Below are 22,340 nucleotides of genomic sequence, written 5' to 3'. Positions count from 1 at the left end.
CTGTGCGCTGCAATGTGGACGATGTGATATTTATTCTTTAATAGATTTGCCTAAATTATTATACGTGCACAAATGTGATTTGTGATGTTTGCAAGATTGATAATTAGTGAATATTGAATACAATGACAATGAATTTTCCGTTTGCATATAATCAAATGAAGAGAAGACATATTCATGACCAAAATTAAAACAATTTTGAAAATATTGGGGTAAGACCAGACTAAATAAATTATAATAATGATACGATAAATCAAATATTATTACATACTAGTGGTCCGCCCCGGCTTCGCCCGTGGTACCTACATGTTTAAACTATCCTATCTCTCAAGTTGGATCGAACTGCACATGGTGTGCAAATTTTATTATAATCGGTTAAGTGGTTAAGGAGTCCATTGAGGACAAACATTGTGACACGAGATTTATATATATTAAGATTTAAATAGAAAATAAACCAAAAGAGCCAACAGTCACATACAATTTTAAGTTTTTCTATAGTGTGGTCTTACCCAAATATATTTTATTTATAAAAATTTAACACTATAACAACGAAACGATAAGTAACACATTGTACAAAGTAATTTAAAAATATCTAAACATTACAATCTATTCTAAAGGTATACGATAATTTAAGACTTATACATAGTATCAGACATGTATTTCTCTTACAACTACAGTGAGATTTAAATGGGCGAGCGGTTATTTTCAACAAGTTAAAACATAGTTATGTTCAAGCAGATGTAATATAAAAATATACAGATTATAAAATATATATATGACATGGAAGACGACAAAACATTGCGGCGTATTATATTTTATAATAATTTTTGCAGATACATAAATATTAAATTTATATATTTATATTATAAATATAATTTATAAATTTTTATTAAATTTAATTTACAACATTAGTACCTATCACATCACTAATAAAAGTAGAAACGTTCGTAATTAAGCTGTTAATATGTGAAAAATGAATTGATAAAATATGTCAAATAACATTTTCGCGCCATAAAATATGAAATGCCCGCTCGCCCGGTGCACAGATAATGTAAATCGTAGAAGCATGCAAATATTCGATATGTAATAACTACAATGTAATGACACATTACAATTTCCCTAAATGTAAAATGCGAAAAAATAAATGCAACATTTAAATTCTAGGACTTCTGTTTAATGTAAATTTGTTCTAAACCTTAGAGTACTAGCCACGATAGACGTGTAAGGTACAGACGAAGCGCTACGGTTTATTCATTGAAAATAAATTGAACATTGTTATAAATTCGATCCATATCTACCATATCCCACTTTTACATTCGATGTCTTTTAACATTTTAATTTCGAATATATCTACATAATTTGGAGATTGAATTACAATTGACAATTATAAAAATCAACAATGTTTCTTAGGCCGGTTCCAGAGCTTCACCAACCATCAGTGCGTACGTCAATCGCGCTTGTCATAATGTATGGAAATTCATAAAACCGTTCATAGCTAGACCGACCATACGCACGCGTATTTCCATTCATATGACAAGCGCCACTGACGTACGCACTGATGGTCGGTGAAGCTCTGCAACCGGCCTTATAAATTTGAATGGGACATTCAGACCTGAGATTCTGTACCTTGCTTCACTCAAATACATAGCACCGACATTCTTTCATTAATTTAGACATTGACATACCTCGCATACTCTTAAACAAACATTAGGGACAGTACATACGAAACTGTTCACGTAAATTTTATAATCGTGTGCACTAATCCCAAAAAAGACTAGCCATAAACAAATCAAACAATTCATAAGTTATACAAAAATATTTTCACACCACAAACCATACTGTAGTTATCCCCTCTTATACATATTCTAGTGTAATTAATTCAAGTAGTTAACTCTCAGTTACTGAGATCAATAACACTATAACTATAGTGATTAATTATTATTGCTAATAGTGCATTGAATATTATCATTCATTTAATTACTTGGCACTAAGTTTACAATGTAATCTAGTAAAATTAATAGGAATCGGAAGAGAAGGGAATAATTGACAGCTATTTCACGGGCGCACGAGCGTTTGACACGCAGCGTTTTTGCCGCTACGTGCAAACGTTACTACACTTCACTAGTAACGGAAGCCTCTGTAAATTTATAGTTAAAGATCTCCAAAAGACGATGACTAGTAACGGCAGTGGGTTATTTTAATTTAACGTGGCGGCGACGCGGCTGCGATTCTTTGTCGCAGTCGCGCGAACTTGCCGTGAACAAGTCGCAGCTGCGTGCGCAGTCGCGTCGACAGTTCCCGCTGTAGAGCCTGCACTTCGATCAGCTCGCGACGCAACTGCTGATAGTCGGAACGCACCTGTGTACGAACATTGTATACACGATCTTATGCGTTAGGGTCTTTCCATACTTTGCGGTTTTACGATGCAAAAGTTGAGTATGGAACCACCCTTGATTGTGTTGGCTTGTTGTTATGTATGAGCCAAATGTTATATGGCTATGTATAACATATTTCAATTATTTAATATAACTTTTTAGTATTTATTGCGTAATTAAATGAGATTCACTTTATTATGGACCTGTAAGCTTCAATATGCAATAAGCAGAGAAATAATTAATATCTCGCAGAACAAAATATTTAATCAATATTTAAAAATATAACATCTGGCAGTACATAACAACATTGCACACAAATGTTTGTAGACATCTCTGAAACGAATATTCTAATGCTCTTCACACATAAGCGATTAGAAAGAGAGCTAAGATATCGTCGTAAATACAAATAGATTTGTAGAAATAATGACATGGACATGGTCTCCCATGGGAAGTAACTTGTGAATGTGTTGCGAAGTTGAAAATTAAATTTAAGCTTAAAAATGGCTGGATAAAGAACTATAAAACACATAATTAACTTTAACGTACTAATTTTTATTACTTAATATTGCCATAACATGATCTTAATGTCATGTCCTTTAATTTTTTATGAATTATTTTTGAATCTAGGTATTTTATAATTATTTATTTCTATAAAGAATAAAATAGTAAGAATAGTAAATTTTTCAATCAAAACACTAAAAATAAATTACCCAGCCACTTTTTAACGACATCGTATCCACAATTATTTATCGACATGGCAACTCCTGCAAAATAATGAGAAGCCCTATATTAAGCGACAACACTGCCTCCTGTTGATCAGGCTTTCGCAAAAGTACGTTAGTAGTACTATATTATACATTTTCGGGCCTGGTTTAAACCTCGTATTGAATTTAAGCCCGTCAACTAATATCAAAGCGAAATGCTTATAGCCTGCCATTTTGTAATTAAAACACCTTTCTATCGAAGACAAATTGTCTAATTTTAAAACGATGTAGAAACCTATTTGATTTTAAAATCTATCATAAATATATCACAACATTCTCCAATTAAAAAATTCACAAGAAAAACCATACATTGTTTTGTTATGTCGGTTAACTACAATGTATTGTTATCAATGTCCAAAGCTTTCAACGTCTGCTATTGTGATACTCCATTCTCCATTCACGCATTGTAATCTCGCTTCATTGTCCATAGACAAAGATATCGGAATAAAGAACGATTATTGTGATATCTATACTAATATGTATTATAAAGCTGAAGAGTTTGTTTGTTTGTATGAACGCCCTAATCTCGGGAACTACTAGTCCGATTTGAAAAATTCTTTCGGTGTTAGATAGCCCATTTATAGAAGAAGGCTATGTACAGTGGTGGTCACATAATTAAAGACACTAAGAGCATTTTATACTACCCAAGACACTTCTCTCAACATTTTTTTTTACACTACCATTGGAACTTGTTAAATAATTTTAAAAAATATTCAGGTATGTGTTGTCTAATGCTAAACTAAATTTTATCTACAAAACTTGTCGGTTTGTTAGATTTTATTCGGTTCATCCTTACTACTAGCAATTTTAACCTAGCAAAGGTCTGGCCACATAATTAAAGACATTAGACTCGCTTATAAGAAATATAAAAAAATATTATTTTAATGAGATTATTTTTACAACACAAAAATACATGACGTATTTACAAAACATTTGTACACTTTTCAATATTTGGTTGCATGTCCTTTGGCAGTAATGACGGATTACATCTCTTGGGCATGGAAGCAACTAATTTTGTTCAAGTTGCATCACTAAATTGGTTCCATTCTTCGAAAATGTTTTGCAAAGTTAGTCGATGTTTGATGATCGCTTTGCCGCGACTTCTTTCTTTCTTGATTTCATAAGTTTTCGATCGGATTTGAATCCGGACTGTGAGGGGGCCAATCCAAAACAGTTACAGATTGGTTCCTTAACAAGCACTTCACTACTTTTGCTGTGTGCTTGGGATCATTATCGTGTTGAAAAGTCCAAACAACAGGTAAATTTTCCTCTGCATAGGGCAGCATGGATTGCTCTAAAATATACTTGTACTGGAATTTATCCATGTTGCCTTCTGTCTTTTTGACAGGTCCAACACCAAGTCCAGAAAAACAGCGCCACACTTTGATATTTCCACCCCCATGTATGACTACTTTTTAGAGTATCTTGGATCCATTTCCTTATTGAGATGGCGTCTTACATATTGTTTTCTGACAGAATTAATCATATTAATCTTAGTTTCATGCAGAAACAGCACATGTTTCCATTCTCGTTCAGTCCAGTGTTCGTATTTTGTAGCAAAGTGAAATCTTGCCTTCACATTTTGTTTTTTCAAAAGTGGTACTTTCCGAGATACTCTTCAGTGCAAGTTTTCCTCACACAGTCTCCGTCTAATTGTGCTTGCAGACCCCCCTTCAAGCCTGCTGCACCATACAACTCTGAATTGTATCAGTTCCGACCCTTTAAATGGATCTTTTTAGCCAACAACACCATTTTTGAATCTTTCGGCCGAGTAGTTTCACTTGGTTTTGCTTTTCTGAGTACGTTTTCGGTCGTGTGGAACATCTTGACATATTTTATAGCATTCATCACCATATCCTTGAAACAGTTTAATTATCATGGAAGTTAGAAATATTTTTTCTTGCGGAGGAGTCGCAACTCTTGTTTTTAACCATAGTAATTGATATTAAAACTATTAAACGTATGAATTTTAATTTTAAAAGTTAAAAATAACTAAAAAAATTATAGTGTCAACGATTTATGAAATTACGAGCCGAAAGGAAGTAAAGCACAATGCTGTTTCTTTTTATTTATAAAAAATTGTAACTCATTTCTTGTTGTCTTTAATTAAGTGGCCAGCTATACGTACGTTAACAAAGTTTGTGTTACATTCCCACAGAGAGCAAGTGTCGAAACTAACAAGGAATATAACTATTTTTTGTCCCTCATTTTAAAGAACATATTGTCTTGTATGGTTTAATAAAAATAATACTAGATTAAATACCTTTTTCAGATAATTGTACTTCCTAATGTAGATCTTTTATGGTCAATTCGGGGGTGTCTTTAATTATGTGACCACCACTGTATATCATCTCGCTAAAACTTACAGGAGCGGAGCACTGCGAATAAAACCGCGGAGCACAGCTAGTTTGTAATATTAAGTATGAAAAATTAAAATGTAATATTGACATTATTTTAAAAGCAACTATTGATGCTTTCCGAATCGGTAGTAAATATTAAAACTGTTATGACGATTCAACAGTGCTTTTAGAAAAATTCTTATTTAATAAATAAATATTTAAATTTAAATAAAATGGCAAGCTATAAGCACACAACGGAACACTGAATAAATTCTGACCTGTCCTCAATTATAACGCAAGGGGCTGAAAAATAAATATTTTACTTTTTAAACAATCTTCTTACAATACTGTTCGAAAATTAAAAAAAAACTGTTTATGGGATAGAAATATGAACGTTTACGTAACGAACCGCGTCTTTTGCTATGCCGGAGCGACGCGGACGCCTAGCCTCTCGGTCACTCCGGTAAGGCGAAAGACGCGGGTTCGAATGGCGCCTCGTGTTTGAATTTTTTCTATTACATATTTAAAAATTTTCTTATTTATAAACCATTTGAATGCTATAAAACCAAATATTAAATATAAATAATTTTTATCAGCCCAATACTTTATTCTTCTATTATTCCTTTCTATTAACTCCTATAAAATGTTCAAAGATGTTGTTATGTTATCGTAAATTCCAGACAACAAATGCAGCTCATAATATTCAGCACTATAACAAAGGCAATATTGACTCAATACTCAGGTACTTAGGTACTCGTTTGCGTATGTAGCGTCAATGTTATCAGATACATGCTAATTAAATGTTTATCATTACAGTGAATGGTAGCAAATAGGAGCTATTTTATTATGCCTTTTCACAATAAATATTTTATTGATCATTAAATAGTAAAAGTACCTACAGTATTCTGCGTGTTTGTTTAATGTACATGAAAACATATACGGCATATTTGTCTGTTTGTCCATATTTAATCCTATAATCGTCTGAACCAACTTCAACGAGATTTCTTTATTGAAGTGCTACTGAAAAGGTATTATATTCGATGTAACGGAGGCTATTTCGTTTTAAAACTTTAATTAATATCAGCGTACAATATCTCGATATAAAATGTTTGCAAATTATAATGTTGTATCTAATATCTATACATCTGTAAATCTTTAGTTGTTGGTGTTTTTAGAAATCTCGTACGACGCACATACGTAGATTTCAACTAATTAGGCGGCCAAAACTCGCCACCTGAAAAAATTACTAAAGATAAGATAACCATTTACTCAGGTAGTAAACAGTTCCGGGAATACAATAGGCACCCCCTACCCACCCTTCATAGACGCGCAATTGTTTCACTAGGGTATTCGGAATTCGATAGTCGCTTAACGTGTACGTGTCGGTTTTCGGCGCTCCTAAACTTACAACTTTTGTAAAATTCATATTTGTTTTCTAACTACTTCTTTTCGAGTGACAGTGATGGATTGCAGTAATTCAGGTAAGAACCTATGTTTTTCAACAGTAACATTAATAGTTTATACTCCCTTTGATAAACTTTTTATTTTTTAAAGATAGCTCTATCAAAAAATCCGTTTTTTTTGTGTTTCTTACAGTTAAATATGTCTTTTAACTAACTTAAGGGTCCGTCCGAGCAATGTTTTCTTTATTTTACAATACTTTACTTATTTTTCTATTATACCAGTAAAAAATTGGCCGCGGAAACCCGCGCGTTTTGAAAATAAGAGCATTTGAATCTAAGGAGTCGAAATTGAGAAAAATACCAAACTAGTGCTAAATTGTATTAAATCGAATTATTTTTTATTTTAGGTCCGTCTGGTGCCTCGGGTACTAAAAAAGTGACTCGGCAGTACCTGTTTGAACAGGTAAAAAGACAAAATTTACCAAGTTTAAGGGAAAAACTCGATTCGTATGAAGATTTTCTTTTGATACGTTATGGAGACACTGAAAATGCTAAAAAGCATTTGAAGCAAAGATATTCTTATATCAAAACCGAATTCATGAAAAGATGGATGAAAGCCAGTAAACACGAAGAAGTTTTCCTAGTAAATAATCGAGATTGGTTAGAAGGAACTTTCGAGATTCCGATAGAATCGGCTTCTCCTCAAGGTAGGCCAGCAAAATCTTTCGAAGATTTAAGTGAGCGAAGCAAAAGAAGAAAAACGGAAGAAATTCGCGCGAATTTGGAGCATGGCGTCATCATCCATGCCGCACAATCCGTTTTACAAAACACTGGGCAAAGGAATGCTTCAAAAGTTCTTAAAGAAATTACTTATTCGCCGACACAAGCTAGCAAATATAGATCTGCCTATTCTAAAGTGAATAACGACGACGACATGTTACCTCCGCTGACGCCTCTGCAAGCACTTCAGATGTTTGTGGAAGCTGATCTTTCAAGACGGCAATATGAAATAATAAGAGCAACAAACCCAAAACATTTCCCTTGCTACGACTTGTTGTTAAAAGCGAAACAAGAACAAAGTATTCCTACCTGAAACTATAGAAATGTTGATGGCTGCCAAACCCAATGAGGATACAAATACTTCTGGAGATAGCTAATAGTCTTTGAATTCTATCAAAATAAAATATGTGTTTAAGTAGTTGTACTTGATTGTAATATTTAAGATGTATATATATATATATATATATATATATATACAGGGTGTAATCGTTAAGTGTGCACAGGCGATTATTCCGTAACTATTACAGATATCAAAAAACTTTAAACTGATATCGAAAGTATTTAACCTAATGAGTAAAATGGCCATAATAAATTTTTAAAAATAAAACGAGAAATATCTAAAAAATTAACTTGAAACCCTCCCATACATTTAGTATGAGATACGAATATCTCATGTACATGGGTTGATCCAAAAGTAATGATAATCAATATTAAACAAGGTCATTACAGTTATAATAATTATGTAGTTCTCTAGATAGTCTTCTAACTAGAAAATATACTTCAATATTTTTTTTCCTAAACTTAAAAAAAAAAATGACTTCATCCACAAAAACCCTTCCACGCGGCCATCACTTCGCTGTCGTCTTAAAATAATTTATTGCTAAGAAAGTGTTTCTTGTGCCGAGGAAAGAGATAAAAGTAAATAGGAGCTAGATCTAAAAAATAGGGTAGGTGTTTAAGCATTTGGAATGCCGATTTTTGAATGACAGCCGTCGCAACTGACGCTTTGTGATCTCGTGCGTGTCTTGGTGAAACAGCGTTCAGGTCCGCAGTTTGCCATGTCTCTTTTCCTTACTAACCTACCGCAATCTTTTAATTTGGTCTGTTTAGTAAGAGCCCAATAAAGTGGCTACCTTTTTAAAATATTCCACCATAATTATTCCTTCAGCGTCCCAAAATCTACCGCTTTAATCTAACCTACTGATTTTCACTTTGAATTTCTTCATCGTCACTTTGGAAGCTCGCATCCAGGACATTGATTGTTTTTTGGTTTCAGCATAAACATGGCGAACTCGGGTAACGTCCATGATCACAAAACGTGACAAAAAATTATCCTGATATCATGAAAAATTTAGAAATTTATCCTCTACATGTCGAATCGTTGTTTCTTCTTTTCGTCGGGAAACATTCTGGCACGCACGGTTCACATTCAAATTAATGTAAATAATTGGAAACGTGGCCTGTTGATATGATTTTTTTGTGATTACTTAGTGAATACATGAGCAAGCAAAAAACATTTATTTTATATTTTTATGTGCACAGGAAATACCCAATTATCATTAGGGTAGACTGGGTACGATTGAAACAAAGGACGGTTGAAACAACACGAATATCTCGCAAACCGTTGGTGGGGGGATTAGGGGTCCAAGGGAAAAATGAAGCGCACAACTGTTCTAAACACGAACAACAAAGTTGCGTCGATCTCCGCGCGCTTCAGCTGATTTTATAAGACCCTATTGTGTTTTTATGACCAATAGTAAGTATTTTTGCTTGGAGATTTTTCCAATTATTGGCGTTTCTATTTAAGTGACAGTATTAAGTGTGCGTTTTTGTTTGAAGTGAATCTTGTGGAATATGAAATTGTGATTAATTTTTGTGTATCATTGTTGTTACAATTACTATAACTGTATTTTACCTAAAGTAGGAGTTGGGGACGGTTGAAACATTTTTTTTGGGTACGGTTGAAACATTGTTTTAATTGTTTTTTGATTTTTTAGAAGCCGATAGTACGTGTAAGAGAGATTTTGGGAAGACAAATAGACTTGTCGAAGTACAAAGACGCATATGAGGAGGCGAAAACCGGAGAATCATTGCAAAAAGCGGCAGAGAAGCACGATTATTCGCTTCTAAGGTAAATTCGAATGCGAGATGACTCTGGCAAGCAAGAAAATAAAAAAATGGGATATAATAGAGGATATAACAATAGAAGGTATAATAATAGAGGGCGAAAAATTAGGAAGTCTACTATTTACACTGACACAACAGATAAGCAAGAGATAAGAAAAGAGCCAGAATTAATTTTGAAACGAACAAGAGCTGAGCAAGTGAAGAAGCGATTGGATAGAGGAAAAAGGACGAAGTTTGATGGAGGAAAATGTAAAAGAAACACCATTAAAGCAAAAAGAAAATGTACAAGAGAAGATATCATCAGAAGATGAGGAGTAGGTACTTCTGTCTTGTTTGTATGTCACCATGTGTAGAGAGCAGACCTTATTGTAAGAGAGTTTGTTCTTAATTATTGTTAGATTTAAAATAAACAATCAATAAAACATATTTTAATACTATATTTTGTATTATTCACATGTTTTTCAACTGACCCCAATCACTGTTTCAACCGCCCCTGGTATGGGGACGGTGGAAACAAATCGGATTTATTGTTTTAATTTGATCTACTATTTAAAATAATACACCTGGAACTAAAACCAAAGTGCCTATTAGTAGACAGATACATGCTCTTTTATTTAACATATATTTTTCATCGCTCGGGTTATAAAAAGCAAAGTTATGGTCGTTATAAGTGAAATTGTTTCAACCGTACCCAGTCTACCCTACTTTTGGATCAACCTAGTACATTTAATATGAAAGATTTTAGCTTTTTCTTTCTTTTTTTGGTTTTCTGCTTTAATTACTTCGCAAATTTGAAGGGAAGTTCATTTAGAAACTGTAAATAGAGCTCCTCATTGTATTGCACAATGAGGACATCACTTCGAAAATCTGCTATGAATACAAAATGTATGGGAAATAAAATGTATGGGAGCGTTTAATGTAACATTTTTGGATATTACTCGTTTTATTTTTAAAAATTTATTATGGCCATTTTACTCATTAGGTTAAGTACTTTCGATATCAGTTTAAAGTTTTTTGGTATCTGCAATAGTTACGGAATAATCGCTTGTGCACACTTAACGATTACACCCTGTATATATGATATTTAAACATGTTTATACTTGTAACTAATAATTCATAAGACGTTTTTTTATTTCTTTGGTAATTTTAAAATAATATTTATTTTTGGTATTTTATCGATGTAAGTATGTTGTATAATCAATAATAATTATATTTTTTTCGGATCAAAAAGGGTTTATTTTAATTTCCTATTGTACGTATAGATATTTTCCAGAAAAAAATATTTTTGGCCGCCTAAATAATTGAAATCTACGTATGTGCGACGGTTGGTTTCTAGGTTGTGTGGGAATAGAAATAGTTCACTGAAATATTCAACTCCCAATGCAACTACTCAAGATCTGGGTCTAAAATATTGACCTAGTTCTGACACTAGTGCCGAAAAATTCTAAATTTTGTTTATAGGCACAAGCTCTTAGTGGTACCTAAAAATAAACATATTTTTGGCTATTAAAATAGATATGATTGTAACTAATCTAAAACTAAATGCAATTTGTTTTTATTATTTACTTTTTTATTATAAAGAAGAGCTATTGTTAATCGAATACGCTATAATAATATCAAGAACTTTTGGTTCTAGAAGAATTATTAGGTATCTGTTGGACAGTCCATCAATGGAGGAAGGCTACGACCAATAAGGAGCTGAGCAGCCATGAGAAATGTTGGAAAAGCGGGAAAAAAATACTTATTTTTTTACAGTTTCCGATGTAACCTAATATAAGTAAACGACGTATACGGTTATATGTATATATGTAAATACTTATTTTCCTCAAATCAATGCGGATCTAACCGCAAGGCACAACTAGTTTCTAATAAAACTGAGACTCAAGCCAAGTAACAAGTAGCTGTATATAACATGTTTCTTTAAATAACTCTGCTGATTGCTTTTCTATTTTCGACTAATACATAAGGCCATCAGCCATGTTCAGTGGATCATGAATGTCACGTAATTAAGTTTAGAAGAGCGTAATTAATTCACGCTTTTTGAATGAACTATATTTATAAATGAGTATGTTAAGTGCTTACACTTTTACATCTATATAAAAATTTAATTCATATATTAATATATTAAAAATTAAATTTACTATTTTGCGTAATTCGCTTATGTGAGAGTTGTGAGACAGAGTAATATTAATTGAATGTACGCGTATAATATTTTAGCGAGTTCATGCTAAATTAAAGTATGAGATGTTAATAACGGCATTTTTGACGATTTGAAAACATTGTCGTTTTTGGAAAGTCGGTTTAACGTGTTTTAACCCATATGCAATATACATTTTTACGTATATAGATGATATAAAATATAATGGATTTATTTTAGTGTTTTTGTATAAGTACTTTAAAATTAAATCAAAATTTACTTTTTATAGAGTATAGTTTGCTCACAATGGCCAATATGTAGGATGACTCTCTATATAAATAAATGTAGAGATAAAAAATCAAAGACAAATGCACTTCCTTTATATATTTACTAGCTTACCGCCCGCGGCTTCGTCCGCGCAGTCAAAGAAAAACCCGCATAGTTCCCGTTCCCGTGGGATTTCCGGGATTGCGTCATTTTCCCGGGAAAAAGTAGCCTATGTTCTTTCTCGGGTATCAAAATATCTCTAGGTATACCAAATTTCATGAAAATTGGTTCAGTAGTTTAGGCGTGATTGAGTAACAGACAGACAGACAGACAGAGTTACTTTCGCATTTATAATATTAGTATGGATTCCAATGCCTCATTGGACATATGTTTGTAGACAGATAAGATAAAGGGCCTCCTTATGTGGTCTTTAAGAAACTACTAGGGCTGATAACAATTATGTATATTTATATATTGACTCAATTTGTTTGTATGTGTATCAGAACCTATTGATATTCTTATCCCTAAAAATAATTTACTGTGTAATTTCAATTAATAAATCTAATATGATTTAACTAAAAATATATATTATGTACATAAGTTTCAGAAATACCTTGTATCTAAAGGATCTGTATTAATATAATATAATATATTTGCAGCCAGTATACATTAGTAGCAGGGTTTAGTTAAACTTGTGCTTAGTAAGGTTAATTGTTATACAAATACTTGAAATACTACATTTGTTAGTATATCTGAATATCAAGAAAGAGTGCACACCATGCACAAAATTACCATAGCAGTATCATTTCATTATTATTTCTGTGTTCATTAAAAATGTCACAAAATATCCTTAACTCTAGGACATTTGAAATATTTTTACACAATTGGTATTCACTATTACAAATTGTTTGTCATAGATTTTACATACATAATTATTACATTTTAAACAGGTTCCTATAATATACATTACACTATTAACTGTTGAGCAATAAGTGTATCTCACCTCTGAAACAGATTTAATTAAGTTAACAAGACAGACGTCCTGATGGTCTACCGGAGCCACCAGCTCCTTTCCTCCTCCATCCAGTTTCCATTCCATCAGGTCCAGCTGTTCATTGGTTTGTTTAATCTGTTTATTTTAAGAAGATTCATTTTATAATGAGGTAGATATTGTAAAATATCGTAATTGATCTGGGTTTGTCAGATAAGAAATAATTTGTAATCGAAAATAAAAATTATTAAGACAATGTGCATGTATTTTAAGAAAATAAATAACTACCCATTTGTGCATACAGGAAGTAAATAGGAATAACAAGGAAGTGATGTTGATTTTGCAGTTGTATGAAAATCTTATCAACGACATGTCTTTGTTAAGAATTTGTTATCAGCAGAGTCAAAAAATACAACAGAAAATTGTATTTACAAAGTAAACTCAGTCTTCAATTTTAGTGCTGTTTGTTATTCCATACAGTCAAGAGGCCATAAACAGCTCTGAACATTACTGTATTTTTTAATAACAAGTATTACTCATCTCCTCTGAACACACAAACGAAATGCGGCACACCCGTTATGTAAATAAAAACGCAATTAAAATGCATGTTTTGTTTCATACCAAATTCGTAGAACACTAATGCATACTCAAGTTCAAAGTTACAAGGGGAATTAGAGCGAGTGAAGTAGTATTTCAATAATTATTTATATAGGGAAGCGGCGCACTGACCCAAATAAAACCATAGCAATTATACAAAGATTTAATTATTTATGTCCAGATAACTCACCGAATCGTCTAATTCCTCCATTGTGATCTCTTTTTCTGTCATTTTCACGATTAATATTAAAATTTTAAGTTATAATTCACCAGAATTCACTAAAAGGCGAAACCGCAAAACGACCATTTTCCTTGAACAAAAAATGAGGAATATTAAAATTTAAAATTGAATGTCAAATGTGAAAATGTCATTTGGACCGATTTGACAGATGTCACAAGGAAGGCGACAGACCGTAGACAGAGAAACTAATAGACAAAGGTACTCTGTAACCGCGACTGAGACAAAGATAGTTTGTCAATGTATATGTTGAATGTTGCCATGAGTATCCGAGCTCCCGGATGTTTTGGAAAGGGTAAATATTTTTAGGAGCAATTAAATAAAACCAGTTACGAGATTTTTCTTTTGTCTTTATAATCAATTTAGTAGATACAAAAAAATATAAGCAGATTGATTATTGATGATGAAACAATGTTAATTTCGTGTACACATTTCTTACTTTTTCATTGGCTTGTTCATATTTTACAATATTTTGTGAGAACCCAATCTTTTCTCCCACTTCGATCCATTAATTACGTAGGTCTGGATCATCTGGAAACAAATCGATAAACATAGGTTAATAATAATTAATGCTCGCAGGTAGTTCAGGTTCTCTAAAATTATAAGTGTAATTTTATGTCAATCACAATTATTACTATGAGAAATAATAAATTAAAATATGTTTTCGATGCTGGGTTATTATGGGTTATTACTGGGTTATTATGGGATTTCATATTCATTTACTTTCGAGTTTCGCCATATTGTCAAATCAATATTTTTTTATTGATGATCGGGGTATTATTTTTCCCGACACTGGCAACACTTACTTGTTGATGTTTATAGGTTATTGAATGTAAAAATCGATATTACGCTAATAGTTTCCTTGTTTTAACGCGACTTGTTGTTACTTTAGGCTAAAGTATAAATAATCATCACTGAGAAACTACAAATAAGGACAATAAAGTCGTACTTACGCGTGAAAAGACACACCCGCAATTTTCTTCTCACTATCGCTTATACATGCAATAACACGACAACGCACCATTCTATTTACTTCGATGTCTATATTAAGATAATTTCACCGTCTTTTCAATGTACTCGTATCGATTTTTTACTAAATAATATCCAAAATTCGAACACCAAGCACGATGAAGGCACGAACTGTCAAAGTTTGTTTCGCAACTCAAGTTGCGGATCTTGAAAAATAGGTTACACACTAAGGGACAAAAAATTGGGTATTTGTGTCTTTGTCTTATGCATTTGTTATGGTATTTTCGCTCTCTTTCTTGTGTAAGTGAGAAAGGTATCGTCATTGGGTCTATTAGTTACTCTGTCTACGCGACAGACAATGACTATTTATTATGTGATTCCCTCTCTCAGAGCAATAAAGTGATTCCTTATTCATTGGCGACAGATTATAATTTGAGAAAACAAAAGAACTGTCAGAATCATTGTTCGAGCATGATTCGATTTTGATAAGATTCGAGCAGTTCGATTAACCCTTAGCTGGTATCGCCTTTTTTGGCAACACTACCGGTATCGTGGGTCAAATTCTACCCATACCAAACAATCTGTTGTAGAACGTAGATTTTTTATTATTTGTATAAAATATGGTTAGATAAGAAATAAAAAAAATATTTTTTTTACAAAATAACCGTAACTATTTAATTTTAGAATATAAAAAAAATATCATGTTTTACACACATTTGTAAATAACCTTATTTTTTGGCACTTTTGGTTAATGTGAACTTAAAACATAAAAAAAAAAATAGAAATGTTAGAAAAACTTTAACTAAAATATATTTATGGCACTTCTCATATCTTTATTATAACAAAAAAACAAATTACTTCTAAAATCAGCATAAAATAAAAAAAATGACAGCCAAAACCAAAATGACTTCTACCATCAACTATCATCCTCATCTTCTTCACTCTCATCTCTCGTATTTTCGTTCCTCGTATATTTTCTATTATTCTCGTATCTCCTCTTCGTTTTCATCGTCGTCAGAACTTACTCCAAATACACTGTCTTCTAAGCAACTAACAGATTAGGGATTGTCTCGATCGCTGATGATTTCGTCGTCACAAAGTTGGTTTACATTTGGTATTCTTTCATTTTTCAATTCCAAATCATCACTTTAGTCGTTCATCAACTCCTCGATTTGTCTGTCGTTCAAAAAGCCCGCCAATGTAGTACAAATAAACAATAAAACCAAAAAAGTAAGTAATTACACTCAGTGAAAAAAGTTACTTATTTGGTGTCGTGGGTCGAACGTGACCCAGAAAGCTACTTACCTCCGCTCCTAAGATAGTCACAGTTCTGCACATCCACCCCCCGCCGCAGCTAGCGACGCACTGAGAATACTTAGAAGCGCACAGTCGTTGCATAAATATTTAAAGAATTATAACCGAAAATGTTCGCTTCTGGGTCAAATTTGACCCACGATACCTGCTAAGGGTTAAAATGCTTTCATCATCAATTGATTAAGGATGGAATTAAAAACCCAAGACGATATATTTTAAGCGATAATTTTATTCTCTGTAAACTGTCCTACTTGTGGTCCTAATAAATATGAAATTTTAAGAATTTTTATGGATGTTTCTATTTTACACAACCGTTGACAGGATCTGTATAAAATTTGCTAGAAGTAGATCAATGCCTTAATTATCACATAGGTTACTTTCTCAAATACTCAAGAAGAATATTTACTTACAAGAAAAATATTACTTTCGCTTCTACAAAACAAATAGCTTTAGAGGTACTAGAGGTTTACAGGGTATAAATAAAAAATCCAGTATAATTATATACATTTATTTGTCTTTATAAACATACATAGACATTCACAGGATAGTAGTGAAAGTTTTTAATGTTATTTCGAACGATTGCTTTAAATTAAATCAGAGATCATCTTATGTTGTCGCTTAAAGCCTGTCCCAGACAGACGCGGCCTGCGGTGGCGATCTGCTGTTGCCTTCTTGCTTGACCGTGATAACAATATACTGCCGCGGCCGCGGTGGCGGTCATTCTAACCTACAGCGGCACATTAGCACTCGAGTCTCACCTGCAAGTGGACGTTAGTAATGGCCAATCGTACGAAGTTTTATTGCTTTTATACCCATATTTTGTTTTTAATTCTGTTGTTTTTTTAGTATTTATTTATTTATTTATTTGGTCAACCAACATTTGTTTACAATGATTCTTTAATATAATTATTATATAACATATAGTTCTTGCGATAAAGTAACAAATAATTAGAGGTTAACACAGCATGCGCCAATTATACAGAGCTATTTCTTAAGAGTACGTAAGAGTAGTAAGTCTTTATGTGATGTATCATACAAAACTGGGTACTTTTGCACTGTTTGAATAAACAACTCAGTGTTTATAGGCATAATTTCACGCGGTACACGCGGCCTGTTGCAAAAATTTACAACTGATCGCGTAATGACCGCCTCATGTCCGCGCGCTCATTCACACAGAAGCGGTGGCGGAGAGGGCGGGGCTTGCGGCCGCGGTAAGCCGCGCTGTGACCGCGTCCAGGCCGCGTCTGTCTATGTCGTTCCTAGAACTTTCAAGTCATCCAACTGACCGCCACCGCCACCGCCACCGCAGGCCGCGTTTGTCTGGGACACGCTTAAGAAATACGAAACAATGAAACAAGAATTCACAGAACAGACTAGTTCATCTAATTTTTCAAATAAGAAGCGTTACCGTGACGTCATAAAGCAATATTAATTCTAGTGTGGAAAAGAGACAGAGCTATGTAGGTCGTCTAGCGCCATCACTTTCCCACACTAATTAATACTGCTTTAAGACATCATGATAGCCCCTCTATACACTAAATTAAAAACGCTATCAATTACGCCATTGCACATATTAAAACTATTTTCCATTTAAACATCGAACATTTATAGTGGCAACACTAAACTCTAAAGCATTTGTTATTTATTTAATTAAAATTAAAAATCAGCATCTAAACATAACTTTGTACAAAATAACCGTTCCCTTACACCCATCGATATAGTATAAGTAAAAACATTTAGGGCCAGTTTCACGACTTTAAGGTGTTCTTTCCACTAATAATGTGTAACGAGGAATGTTTTTGTAAATAACCAATCATATCGCTTCATTTAGTTTGAATTTTGAAGCGTTTAGCGTTTGAAGCGATACTATTGGTTATTTACAAACACATTCCTCGCTACACATCCCCGCACATTATTGGTGGAAAAGCACCCTAATTATTAAGTTGCTGATAGCCTATTTGACATTTTTTTGTCTCATACTTTCACACAGTATTAGTCATTTGACTGACAGATAAGCTAAAGACAACACAGAAATTCTAAAACTGGCCATAGAGCATGTTTTAAAAAAAACATTCGTAAAATAAATATTTACACTAGACACTTACTGAATCATAGCAAATTATACCTTAATGAATTAAAATTAAGGTTCAGTGGTTACTTAATACTATATCAATGTTAACATCGTATACTTCAAGTTTAAATTGACATTGAATCTATTGAGTCCAGAAACGCTGCACTTTAAAAAAATCTACTAAAAATATATACACGGTGCAAATTTCTTGTTACACAGTACGCGATTTTTATATTTTAATATTTTCAAATTTTGAATCTCACAGTTCGACAACACTAAAACTAAAACGCACTAATTCGTGAAGATAATTACATATTATAAATTCGTAACACGGTGGCAAGTACCCAATTTGGTATTCTGTTTTTACATATTTATTCATTTGCGACTACAACTTATATTTTAAAATATACCAATTTTACGATTCTACAATTTCTTTTTGGCTTGTTGTAATCACATAGTATCAAAATGTCTGGCATGAATGGCAATAACATCTGTCAAATAAACGTCATATCGTCCATAGACAATCAACAGATTACAAATCGAGTAATGAATCAATGCCTTCTTGAGAAAAAAAATTAAAATGTCATTCGAATGTCAAATTATAGCGCCAAAACTGCTCTGATAAAATACAAAAATACGTGTAACATGGTACTACTTAGTACTTACATCGAATGTCAGTCAACGCCGCGTCTTGTCCGTAACACTACGTCGGGACCCGGCTCTGTCCGTGCTTGGACTAAGGCCTCCTTATTTAATTCCAATCATTATAGAACATATATACCAGGAATATAGTTTTGTCATATAAAAATAAACATTTTTTAGATCTTGCCTGAAGATTCCATATCCCATTGGCGAGAGACGATATTTTTTTATTAAACAATAAATTTAAAAATGTAGTTTTTTTATGTTTAGTACATTCTTGGTAGATATGTTCCAACAATTCATAGAAACCATTCCTTCTTTATAGCATACATAAGAAACATTTAATTTCCAAATCTCGCAAAAGATGAAAGCTTTTCATACATTTTATTTATCTTACAGGTGTTTTGTCTCGTTCACACTTAAGAAATCGTCGTAAGAAAGATTGTGACAAAACATTACATCTATTTAATGACGTGTGTAGTTTATATATAGAGTGAAATGATATTTTTGATAAAATATTATTCGTTAAAAGGACTTAAGCCAACGTTTATGGTCATAGACATACTATTTTTATACCATAGATCTCATTAGATATACCATAGACAAACAAAATGGACTGAGCAATGGTTGAGTGAAATAAAGATGTTTATACTCTTTTAAATGTATTGTAACGTCTTTTAAATGTATTGATGTGTCTCTCTTAAATGTATTGTAATTTTAGTAATTTTATTTTATGTACATTAATTATAGAGCTGGTACTAACCCGCATTTCAAAAACAGAGAAACATATAGCTAAAAGATGTTATTTTGTATCTCTAACACATCTCAATTATAACAAAGAAAATGCTCAGTGCATTCTACATGTCTATGATAGCCAAAGACAAAATTTGGTATCGTAAATCCATGCATTGGCTATGCATGCTGTCTGGTTTAATCTATGGTCTTATAGACCGAACCATAGACAGTCTGTCATAATCATAATAGATTAGAATAATATAATCCTGATTACACTAATATCGTAACAAAAAACTTGTATTAATAGTCGATTGCCTCAACGACAACACCGGTGGTTTTAACGTATCACTATAGTGCAAAAAATTGTCTATGAATCATCATACACAACTCTTAAATAAATGCGATTATAGTAATCTATAATCTACGGAAACTAGGTCGTAAATATCTATGCGGGGCATAGACAAACCGTTCTTTACTCTATGCTCGAGCATAGTACTGTCGGTCAATTTACATATCACAATACTCCAACAGGTAAATCATAAACACAGTTCACACAACTCTATAGTCTACCAACGACAACATAGAGCTGGGTGTAGACAAAGTCTACGCCAGACCTTTGGCTAATTCATCACTATCGACCGTAGGAAAACAATTATAAATTACTATACATTACATTAGACGTCTACAGCGCATAGACAGGCGCGCCCATAGAGGGTAGAGTGGTGTATCAGGGTCGTCTATAGCCATAGACGCGCCGTAATGCCGTACCATAAGAAACTATGGTCCATAGAGGGTAGTGTTCTATTGTCTATGGTTGTCTATGGCCATAGACGCGCCGTGGTCCCGTACCGCAAGGAACTGAGGGTCCCGGGCTCACTTGAGGTCGTCCGTGTCGAACTTTTGCTCGGTCACAGAGACCGCGTCCGACGAGAGAGTCTCTTTCAGGTGCTCCACGCAATTCTTTGGGATCAGCGTACCTGCGGGGGAAACAACATTTTATTACTAAAATTTGATCACATTTAGCCTTCAGAATAAACTGTCTGTATAAATAGAACAAACTTAAAAAAAAACTGCGCCTTTTGCGTATTTTGACAGATATGCGAAAGTGAATAAATGTGAAAGTCTGTATGTGTCGCTTTTAAACCTGAACCGCAGCAGCTATTTCGATAACATTTGGATTGAAGATAGTTCAAATTCGTTGTAATCCGTTGTGTCACGTGGCACGTGTCACGCAGCACGCTGCACACTCACCCACGATCTTGAGGCCGGCACCGCAGCAGCTATTTGGATGACATTTGGACTGAAGATAGTCCAAATCCGCTGTAATCCGTTGTGTCACGTGGCACGTGTCACGCAGCACGCTGCACACTCACCCACGATCTTGAGGCCGGCACCGCAGCAGCTATTTGGATGACATTTGGACTGAAGATAGTTCAAATCCGCTGTAATCCGTTGTGTCACGTGGCACGTGTCACGCAGCACGCTGCACACTCACCCACGATCTTGAGGCCGGCACCGCAGCAGCTATTTGGATGACATTTGGACTGAAGATAGTCCAAATCCGCTGTAATCCGTTGTGTCACGTGGCACGTGTCACGCAGCACGCTGCACACTCACCCACGATCTTGAGGCCGGCACCGCAGCAGCTATTTGGATGACATTTGGACTGAAGATAGTCCAAATCCGCTGTAATCCGTTGTGTCACGTGGCACGTGTCAAGCAGCACGCTGCACACTCACCCACGATCTTGAGGCCGGCACCGCAGCAGCTATTTGGATGACATTTGGACTGAAGATAGTCCAAATCCGCTGTAATCCGTCGTGACACGTGTCACGCAGCACGTGTCACGTGTCACGCCACACACTCACCCACGATCTTGAGGCCGGCGTCGGTCTTGAGGCGCACGACCTGCATCTTGTTGTGGTGCGAGCGCGCCGCCAGCGCCGCCTCCACGCGCGCCCACACCGCCAGCACCGAGCCCGCCAGCACGTGGTACGTGCGCACGCGCAGACCCACCTGCAAACACCGTTTATACGGTTACAATTTGATAAAATTGAAAAAAAACACACAAAATACCCCACAAACAAAACAATAGTATGTAAATGCAATTTAATTCAGTTGTTCGTTAGAAATTTACACAACGCACAAAACTGAAACACAATATGAAATTGAATAGTTCGTATCGAACTTGTAACATATATTACTTAAATAACATTTTGTACACGATTTAATCATCCCCTACAGCACTACGCCCTCCCCCTTCCCCGCTCTCCTCGCAGTCCCCCGCATTACGACACACGACCTTCCTATACCACTATAATCACTACTCCCCCCCCTCCCCCCGCTCACCTCACAGTCCCCCGCGTTCCTGCACACAGCCTTCCAGTACGCGTGCGAGCACACACGCAGCGAGGCCGCGTGCTGCGCGCGCCACGCGCTCTCCGCCTCGTCTGCACTAACGCGCTTGTACTTCTTCTGGATCTCGCCGAGTGTCTCCACTTTGAGCTGGAGGCCTGTGTTTGGCCTGGAATTAGATAAATACATTGTTGTAAATTAGCTAAGTTAACTAAGTATCATAATTTTTCCGTCGATTT

The 22,340-nt window shown here is 34.3% G+C and overlaps 2 protein-coding genes across 2 annotated transcripts in view; both read right to left on the bottom strand.

Annotated features, from left to right (window-relative positions):
• Positions 1-892: 892 nt before the first annotated feature.
• Positions 893-14,095, bottom strand: LOC123700215. The gene is made up of 3 exons (XM_045647364.1): positions 13,968-14,095; positions 13,193-13,318; positions 893-2,355 (listed from the first exon to the last, which is right to left on the bottom strand). Exons 1-3 carry the CDS (start codon positions 14,007-14,009, stop codon positions 2,200-2,202), a joined length of 324 nt encoding a protein of 107 aa, XP_045503320.1. The 5' UTR covers positions 14,010-14,095; the 3' UTR covers positions 893-2,199.
• Positions 14,096-18,854: 4,759 nt separating this feature from the next.
• LOC123700023 (protein strawberry notch) overlaps positions 18,855-22,340 on the bottom strand; it is a 42,630-nt gene continuing 39,144 nt past the window's right edge. Inside the window, exons 26-28 of the mRNA XM_045647114.1 lie at positions 22,096-22,270; positions 21,615-21,762; positions 18,855-20,723 (exon numbers count right to left, since the gene is read on the bottom strand). Coding sequence (XP_045503070.1) covers positions 20,620-20,723; positions 21,615-21,762; positions 22,096-22,270 — 427 coding nt within the window. The 3' untranslated portion in view covers positions 18,855-20,619. The remainder of the gene's footprint in view (positions 20,724-21,614; positions 21,763-22,095; positions 22,271-22,340) is intronic.

Source organism: Colias croceus, chromosome 19, assembly GCF_905220415.1.
Source record: "Colias croceus chromosome 19, ilColCroc2.1".
NCBI classification, from domain to species: domain Eukaryota; kingdom Metazoa; phylum Arthropoda; class Insecta; order Lepidoptera; family Pieridae; genus Colias; species Colias croceus.
This window is presented reverse-complemented; position numbering and strand designations above follow the sequence as displayed.

Bases quoted from the DNA above. Each gene is read 5' to 3' on its own strand.
- LOC123700215 (XM_045647364.1), bottom strand. From the start codon at position 14,009: ATGACAGAAAAAGAGATCACAATGGAGGAATTAGACGATTCG. The intron at 13,319-13,967 runs GTGAGTTATCTG...TAAAATAAACAG, and splicing joins TGGAGGAATTAGACGATTCG to ATTAAACAAACCAATGAACA. The intron at 2,356-13,192 runs GTGAGATACACT...GTTCGTACACAG, and splicing joins TAATTAAATCTGTTTCAGAG to GTGCGTTCCGACTATCAGCA.